The 8,501-nt window shown below is 56.9% G+C and overlaps 1 protein-coding gene across 2 annotated transcripts; it reads right to left on the minus strand.

Annotated features, from left to right (window-relative positions):
- Positions 1-3,094: 3,094 nt before the first annotated feature.
- Positions 3,095-5,253, minus strand: MYL7 (myosin light chain 7). 2 transcript variants are annotated; one of them, XM_060108571.1, is made up of 6 exons: positions 5,087-5,253; positions 4,824-4,899; positions 4,384-4,488; positions 3,887-3,965; positions 3,671-3,719; positions 3,095-3,196 (listed from the first exon to the last, which is right to left on the minus strand). In XM_060108571.1, exons 1-6 carry the CDS (start codon positions 5,120-5,122, stop codon positions 3,095-3,097), a joined length of 447 nt encoding a protein of 148 aa, XP_059964554.1. In that variant the 5' UTR covers positions 5,123-5,253. The 2 variants fall into 2 exon arrangements, with proteins under 2 accessions (XP_059964554.1, XP_059964553.1); XM_060108570.1 differs by having other exon boundaries at positions 4,824-5,013; positions 5,087-5,183.
- Between the last annotated feature and the right edge of the window lie 3,248 nt (positions 5,254-8,501).

The following is an 8,501-nucleotide window of genomic DNA, read 5'->3' on the forward strand; positions in this document are numbered from 1 at the left end:
AAGAAGACAGACGCGTTACTGAATAAGCACGAAGCCAGGACTCTGTGCTCATCACAGAGATGGCAGAGCAGGAAGTAGTCTCGCCCCTGTCATGCCAGTTCAGCCCATCTGTCCTCGTCCTCAAGAGAAACAGAAACCAGTCCTGAGAGGCCTGGCAGCACTGTGTGTCACACAGCTCACCGGCCGCCCACCCCGCCCTGCCCCACTGGGACTGAGGGGGCCACCTGCGTTTGCTAACTGCCTTTATCTGGAGGAAAAGCAAACTTCTCATTTCTTTACAACTGGAAGCAGGCTTGCAAGCCAGGCCATGGAAATCAGGCTCCTACCGCACAGGGCGTCTGGGCGAGGGGGGTGCAACCTCTCTCCAGAGAGATGCCCCCAGGTTCTTGGGAGACGGTCCAGCGTTGTCAAACTGGCAAGAGGCTGATTTAGCTTTTAAACAGATTTACACACACACACAAGAAAAAGAAGGGAAAGAACTTACAAGTTTTCTAAAGGAAATGCTCTAAGGAAGGGGAGGAGAGTGTCTACTTTCTTTGCATCAGCGAGTATTAACTTTTTCTCATTTTAAATTTGCATTTGCCTTTACAGCCATCTCTGCTTGCACCACTCAAAGCCCAAGGGACTCAGCAGCACAGCGGGCCGGCCCCGGCTCAAGGCCCTCCTGCGGGTCTTACTGAGGACTCTAGCCCGAGAGACAGCTGCTCCGCGAGCTCCGAGGAACTGCTCTGAAGAGGAAGGGGAGAAGCCAGTTTATATACGATTTTTTTTTTTTTTCTTTTTTTGCGGTATGTGGGCCTCTCACTGTTGTGGCCTCTCCCGTTGCGGAGCACAGGCTCCGGATGCGCAGGCCCAGCGGCCATGGCTCACGGGCCCAGCTGCTCCGCGGCATATGGGATCCTCCCAGACCGGGGCACGAACCCGTATCCCCTGCATCGGCAGGCGGACTCTTAACCACTGCGCCACCAGGGAGGCCCCTATATACGATTTTTTTGGCTAGGAAATACAGGTAGTCAAGCATACATCTTGGTAAATGATTATTCCTAGTCACAAAGAACAGACGTCTCAAGTTAATGATTCTAGTGCTTTTCAATGTATGGGAAGATGCAGGAATCTGGGGTTATTGGAATCCTTCCTGAGAAATGCATCTATCTATCTAGGGGCCGGTTATCCAAAGCACAGAATGCTTCCTCCTGTCTTCTATCCGGATGGTGGGCGACTGCAGTGGGCTGTGACTTGTAGAATTCGGTGGTGAACGACGCTTTTTGTTCTTTGTTCACACACACGATCTTTTTGGTCTGTTTCAGAGTCTTTCACAACTTTTCCTTGAAGAGGCTTGAATTATAAAATCATCCCTTACTTTTTTTTTAATTAATTAATTTTTGAACTTTATTTTTTTAATATTTGGAGCTTTCTTTCAGTCATTTTTCTACAGTTATCATGATTTATTTTATTTTATTTATTTATTTTGGACTGTATTGGGTCTTTGTTGCTGCGCCAGGCTTTCTCGAGTTGCGGCGAGCAGGGGCTACTCTTCCTTGTGGTGTGCAGGCTTCTCATTGTGGTGGCCTCTCTTGTTGTGGAACATGGGCTCTAGGCGTGCAGGCTTCGTGGCACGTGGGATCTTCCTGGACCAGGGCTCGAACCCGTGTCCCCTGCATTGGCAGGTGGATTCCTAACCACTGTGCCTCCAGGGAAGCCCCATCCCTTACTTCTTGAAATCAGTTTGTTGAACAGCAGAACTCATGAGCTAGAATCATAACACCTGCTTGCTGTGTGTGTGTGTGTTTGTGTGTGCTGTGAGGCTTGCAGGATCTCAGTTTCCTGACCAGGATTGAACCCAGGCCCCAGCAGTGAAAGCACCAAGTCCTAAACACTGGACTGCCAGGGAATTCCCAACACCTGCTTGATCTTGTTCACCCATCTTCCCGGCAAGCATGCTGCGGGGGGTAGGGGGCAGAGTCGGGGAGGCTGCCTGCTCTCTGGATGAAGACTCAGGCAGTGCCATGATGTTTGTGATCACGAATAAGTAATAGAAAGCGCCATGATAACTTTAAATCTCAATTCTCAATGTAGTAATTAAAATTGCCAAGTCCCAGGTAAACATCCAAACTGAACACCTCTCAGGTGAAATGCCTTTCCTCTTGCTTGCCTTCTGGAGGGAATGTGGTCAGTTCCTCCTTTCTCCCTCACCTCCTCCCACCTCCCCAGCTGGGGGATTGCAGCAGGGCCTGGAGGGAGGGGAGGAGGGGAGGCAGAGAGCTCTCACTCAGCGTTCCTGGTTCCTGCCCAGAGAAGGATTTCCTGTGTTCTGGGTCTTGCCCAAGTTCAAGCTGTCTCTCTCCCCACTGCCTCTTCCCTCCCCCTCCCTGCCGTGGGTGCTCTGGAGGTTGCCCTGCTCCCCCTCCCATTCCCAGGATGAGGCTGGGTGTCCCCCAGCTCCTGGTTTCTGTAGGTGAGGTGGGGAATGGGACACTAACAATGCCCTCCAGAGACACCCTCTCCCTCTCTCTGGCAGCCTGATCCTTTCACCCCCGAGGCATGAGGCCAATTCCGGAGTATTTCCTTTGGAAGTCTGCGTGTACTCCAGCCCCTCCTTTGGTGACAAGGCACCTCACCTGTTGTGTTTTCAAATGGGTCCCTCAGTGCCTTTCACACAGGGCCCAGCACACCACACGCGCGTGCAGAGAGGCCCACCTGAGCCTGTGTGCAGAGATGGGGTCCCAGGAGGGCAGAGTCCCTGGGCCATTGGCAGATGTTTGCTGAGCAGAGGCCCATCGCGTGGCTCGATCCGGGCCTGGTGGAGACGGGCATAAAGCTCTGGGTTTCCTCTCCTAGAGGAGTGGACCTGGGCACCCTCGCAGACCTCGGCGTCCTCATCTGTAAGCCAGGCACATCACGGTTCATATGTCACAGGACGGTGTGGGGTGAACGGAGGGGGCCGGTGAGGGCCGGGCTGGTTCTTAACAGTGGTCCCTGTGGTGCCCCACCCCATCTGTCACACACAGGCCACCACTGCGGGTCTAATTCGGAAATAGCGTTTATTGAGGTGTCCCCACAGGCCGGCCGAGTCCCAGCCGCTAGCGCCTCGGGCTCACTCCTCCTTCTCGTCCCCATGGGTGATGATGTAGCACAGGGACTTGTAGTCGATGTTCCCAGCCAGGTCCATAGGCGTCAGGGCGAACATCTGCTCCACCTGGGGAGGCACTGGTCAGATGCCGCCCAGCCCGGGCATCCTGGGGGCCGGTGCCTGTGACCCAGGGGAGGCCTGCGACCCTTCGCCCCGCCCCTGGGGCTGTACGCTGCCCCTTAGCGTTTTCAGCCAGAGGCTGGGGCAGGAGCGAAGGGTGCGGTGGGTCACAGGGCCCACCCTGGCCACAGGGCCCGGCCCCCTCCCCCTCCCCAGTGTAGGAAACCTCTTCCAGATCCTGAGGTGCACCGCACTCTCACGCCTGGGCCTCTGCACACACAGCTGGCCCAGCCTGCACCCTCCTCCCTTTCTGATTCCATGTCCTTCACCCTCCAGATCCCAAGAGAGATGGCACCTCCTCCGGAAAGCTGGGCTCTAAGCCCACGAGGGCAGCGGGTCACTGAGACCTCCCCAGGGCCCTGTGGGGTGGGGGCCCTGCGAAGGGGCCCGGAGGGGTGTTGAAGGAGCCAGAATCTTCACCTCGGCCAGAGAGAACTTGTCTGCCTGGGTCAGGAGAAGCTGCTTGAACCTGGAGGAGGGGGGGAGCAGTGGGGAGGGCCTGGCAGGGTCGGCCGATCCGGGAGGGGAAAATGGAGGCTCCCCTGGCTCAAGTGGCCACCCTCACAAGGGGACACCCCCCTCCCTGCTTCCGTCCAGCATGGTGCCCCCCGCACTCGCCCTGCTGCTCGCACTTACTCGTCCCTGTTTACCACGCCCTTGCCACTGGGATCAAACAGGCGGAAGGCGCTCAGGATGGCTTCCTCGGGGTCTGTCCCTGGGAGGCCGAGGGGGCCAGGTAAGCAGCCTCACTGCCGTCCTCCCAGTCCCACCCAGGAGGAACCCAGGGTGCAGGGGGAGTCCTCCAGTCCCAGAGAAGCGAGAGGGTGTTCCGACAGAAAGTGCCCCTCGGGGCTCAGAGGCGCCGGGATCAGCTGTCCTTCTGAGATGGGTGAGCCTGGCAGGGAGACCAGGACTGGGGATTTGGGACTGGAAGCTGAGGGCATATTTCCCAACCCCGAGACGTGGGGTGATCAGTGCTCATGGGTCTGGAATGCAGAGGTGGGCCCTACAACCTCTGGGTGGGCAAGGGCCAGGTACGGTATGGAAGGGGTCTGGGTGGGATTCAGGCCGGGTCCAGGTGGGGTTCAAGCTCGCTGCCTGGCCAGGGGGATCCAGAGCTGCCCCAGGCTCACCGTTGAGCTTCTCTCCAAATAGTGTGAGGAAGACGGTGAAGTTGATGGGCCCCTTCCCCTCCTGCAGCATGGCATCCAGCTCCTCTTCTGGAACATTCACCTTCCCTGGGGGGGCGGGACGTGAAATGGACACAGGGACCCTGAGTGTCCCTGAGTAGGGCCTGGGCTGCCCCTCCCTCCTTCCCAGGGTAGAGAGTGAGAGGCAGCTCTGGGTGGGGGAGGTGAAGTGGAAGGAAAGTGTGATGGGGGAGGGGGTGTGATGGGGGATGCGTGTGAGAGGAGGGCGGAGGGGGAGCCGGGAGAAGAATACAGGCCCTGCGCTGCCTGTTGAGAGCCTGCCCATGCCCTCTCAGCGGGCTCCCCCCAGCCCAGCAGCTCTGAGCCGGGACCCTGGTGTGAGCAAGGCAGGGCAGGGCCGGGTGGGAGGTGGGCGCCCTCACCCAGCTGGGAGTAGGTCTCTCGAAGGTCTGACTTGCAGATGATGCCGTCACGATTCTGGTCGATGCAGCTGAAGGCCTGTGAGGTGCGGGCCACAGTCTCCAGATGGGAGCAGTCCCCACCCGGGGGAGGCAGGAGGTGGGGGCATCCTGGGTGGTGGGAGGAGCAAGGACAGGGGCCAGGACCACTGACCTACAGAGAAGAGGGGTGTACTGGGGGCAGGGTGTCCGGATGGGTCCCAGGCTGTTGGGGGTAGGGCACTCACTTCCTTGAACTCCTGGATCTGGGCTTGCTCAAACATGGAAAAGACGTTGGAAGAGCCTCGCTGGGCCTGCTTGGTGGCCGCAGCCTTGCCCCGGGTCCCCGCCTTCCTGCTGGCCTGCAACACAGTGCGGAGGGGTCCTCTCCCCAGCTCCCCAAGGACTCCCTGCCACAGACCTCCCCAGAGCATTCCCAGGAGAGCCCGGGTCAGGGTCCTCTTCCTGTCCCTGGAGACCATCTCTCCGGGCCCAACACAGGCACAGAAGTCACTGGCTCCGCTCCCCCAGCCCAAAGGACAGCACCTAGGGGGCCGCTGGCCTTGAGTCCCCCCCACCTGGCACTCACCATCGTCTCTCTCTGCAGCAGCCTCGTTGCTGCGAGGGGCCCACAGCCCCCTTTATGTCTCAGCCTTATCACCTGGGGCGCACCAAATAAGGACAGGAAGAGAGGATAGGCCCAAACTTGGCAGCCTCTGCCTGGGCTGGGGGAGGACAGGGCCCCCGAGCAGATTCCAGCCACGTTCCTGGCGACCTTCAGGCCCCCCCCTCCCCGCCACCCTGTGACATCCGGGTGTCTACCGACCCTGACAGCACCGGGTGAAACACCTCCTGAGAGGAGAGTCGCAACTCTCACCACTCTCATGCTGAACGAGGGGCCCCTGTAACTCCACCTGACTGTCCTTCCTGCAGTTCCAGCCCAGAACCCGCTCAGGCCAAAAGGACAGCAGTGGTGCGGGGGGCTGGCCTGGGGCCCCCACTGGGCTTGGGAGGGCAGTTGGTGGTTCTGAGGATGGTGTCTGGCCTGAGACCCCTGGGGATTCCCAGAGGTTTGGGTGAAGATGCTTGGCCCTGGCCTCTGGCCCCTCTGACCAAGGGGCAGAAGGCAGCCCTGAGCTGGCTGTGACCCCAGACAGAGCCTCCATGTGATGCTTTTGGAGCACGGAGCACTGCCCGGACCCCAAGCATCCCCTGGGATCCCCATGAAAGTGGGTCACGAGCCCTTCTCGTGGGGCTCAACCGCAGAGTGAGGGGCCCAGGCTCCGTCCACTGTGCCAGAGCAGCAGCCTCGAGGCTCCTTGCGGGGCCGGGGCAGACAGGGGCTGGGGGGCTGGGGGGCTGGGAACCGCCCAGAGCAGGGGTGGGCTGCTGGCTGCTCCCTGAACCCGGTACAGGAGACGGCCCACTGGGGTGAGGAATGCGGGGAGGCCAGCTGGGAGAGCAGGGTTCTCCTCCATCAGCCCGTATGTCCCTTTTGTATAGCAAGTAAGTATTTTATAACACCTCTTTTACTCTCCTGAAATGAAATTCATAGGCTATACAAGCTACCTCCATAGAGAATTGTAAAAAAAAACCCAAAACAATACAATGCCCTGAACCATAACATAAAGGACAACTAGGAAATAATTTATGGTAAAATGAGATCAAATACTGCAGCTGAATGGTGAAACACGAGTACGTTACTACTGATAATGAAGTCATCAGATGCTCAAACAAACTTCTGATGCATAATTTAGACTCGAGAGAACTAAAAAGATCAGAAGTAATTCCACATGAGGCATACCAGAAAACGAGAGAGCATCTCAAGGAGGATGTGACAACTCAAAATCACAACTTGGGGTTAAGTTCTGAATAAAACAACACAGTCATTCCAGATCTGCTGGATAGTTTCTCTCATTGAGAAGTGAGTGGAATACACCCTACTATATACAAAATAGACAATCAACAAGGACCTACTGTATGGCACAAGGAACTCTACTCGATACTCTGTAATAACCTATGCGGGAAAAGAATCTGAAAAAGAGTGGATATATGTATATGTAAAACTGAATCACTTTGCTGTACACCTGAAACTAACACAACGTTGTAAATCAACTATAGTCCAATATAAAAGTTAAATTAAAAAAGGATGATAACATCCAAAAACCTGAAAAAAAAGTGCGTGTATGTTAAAATCTTACAAATACGTGTTCATAAGTAACTGGTCTTAGGCCCTAGGCTTGGCTAACTTGAAATAGGCATTTCATCCAGGACCAAATTGGAAGGACCGCAGAAATCATGTGACTTCTTGTAATCCTGGCCTCCCACTGCAGTCACTGTCACAACCCAAGTGGCTCCAAGGGATCCCCTGTTGAGACCGAGCTGCAGCAGGACAAGTCCCAAGAACCAGCCGTCCTCCTTCCCAGACACTCCCTTGGAGCTCCTGGAGACCTCAGAACCACACCCCGCATCCCACAGGCTGGTGGGCAGAGGCCTGGGCAAGTCCAGGACCTCTGACCACACCCCGCCACGCCACCCCATTCCTGTTCCTAAGGCCTGGTCTGTCACTCTTCACACTCCCTGGCATAGCTCTGTGGAGAGGATGGCAAATTCCAAAACACGCCTAGGCCTGCAGAGTGTCTGTGTACGTGTGACCACGTCTATATGTTTATTGTCCCACAGTCTTATACACAGAGATCAAAGAACGGTGGACAAGGTCATGTTCTAAACTTTTAAAACTTTTAATTAAAAAACCCCACACAGTCCCAGGTTGGGCATGGAGAGGTTGGTGTGGTACATGGAGGTCTGGTGAGAAGAAAGAGGCCTAGGTTGTCCCTTGGGGGTGTGCTGAGTGCTGCTGGGGTTTCTGAGTGCCCAGCGCCGTGGGAGCCGAGGACTCGATCCCGGAGATGCTCCCAGGCCTGTCTGTGGGTAGGGGGACTCCTCCTCTTCCTGGGCCCCTCTGGGCAGGGGCTTTGGGGGCTCTGTCTCTTGCACCTCCTGTGAGGGTCCATCCCAGAACCAGAAACCACTCAGGGATGGCAGGATGGGAGGGAAAAGGCTGCCATCTCCAGGCCTCGGGGTACCCACAGCCTCCAACATGGAGCTGGTCCCTTCCATTTCCCAGGCCTGGGTGACCTGCAGCTCCCCGGGGCCCCCTGTGGAGCCCAGGTCTAGGTCTGGCCAGGTCATGAGGGCTGCCTCCTTATGTGGGCTGGGTTCCCAGGGAAACCAGGCCATAGTAGGGTCCAGAGGGCACCCCCTTCCCAGAGCCAGGGCTGAGCCAGGCTGAAAGCTCCAAGAGGCAAGCAGTGCAGAAATGCAACAAAATCCTGAGTTAATAACTCCCTTCTGGGCCCCTGATTGCAGCAAGAAAGGCGAGGTACTTTGGGGGTTCTCCATTCCTGTTCATCTCAGCCCCCAACCCAGTCAGGGCCCTAGGGCTATCCTACCAACTGACCCTGAGAGAAGAGGCCTGCTCAGGGCCTCACCGCATCCCCAGAGAAGCTTTCCCCATCTCCTGGGGTGACAGCGGGGATGGGAGGCATCCAAGGTCCTTACAAGGAGAAGCCTCTTGACTGGACCAGGTTGGGGGCACCTGTAGGAAGTGTGTCCCCTGGAGCGCAGGTCTAGTAGCGGCCACAGCCTCCTCCTTGCCTTGCA

The sequence above is a fragment of the Mesoplodon densirostris genome, chromosome 9 (assembly GCF_025265405.1).
Source record: "Mesoplodon densirostris isolate mMesDen1 chromosome 9, mMesDen1 primary haplotype, whole genome shotgun sequence".
Taxonomy (NCBI): domain Eukaryota; kingdom Metazoa; phylum Chordata; class Mammalia; order Artiodactyla; family Ziphiidae; genus Mesoplodon; species Mesoplodon densirostris.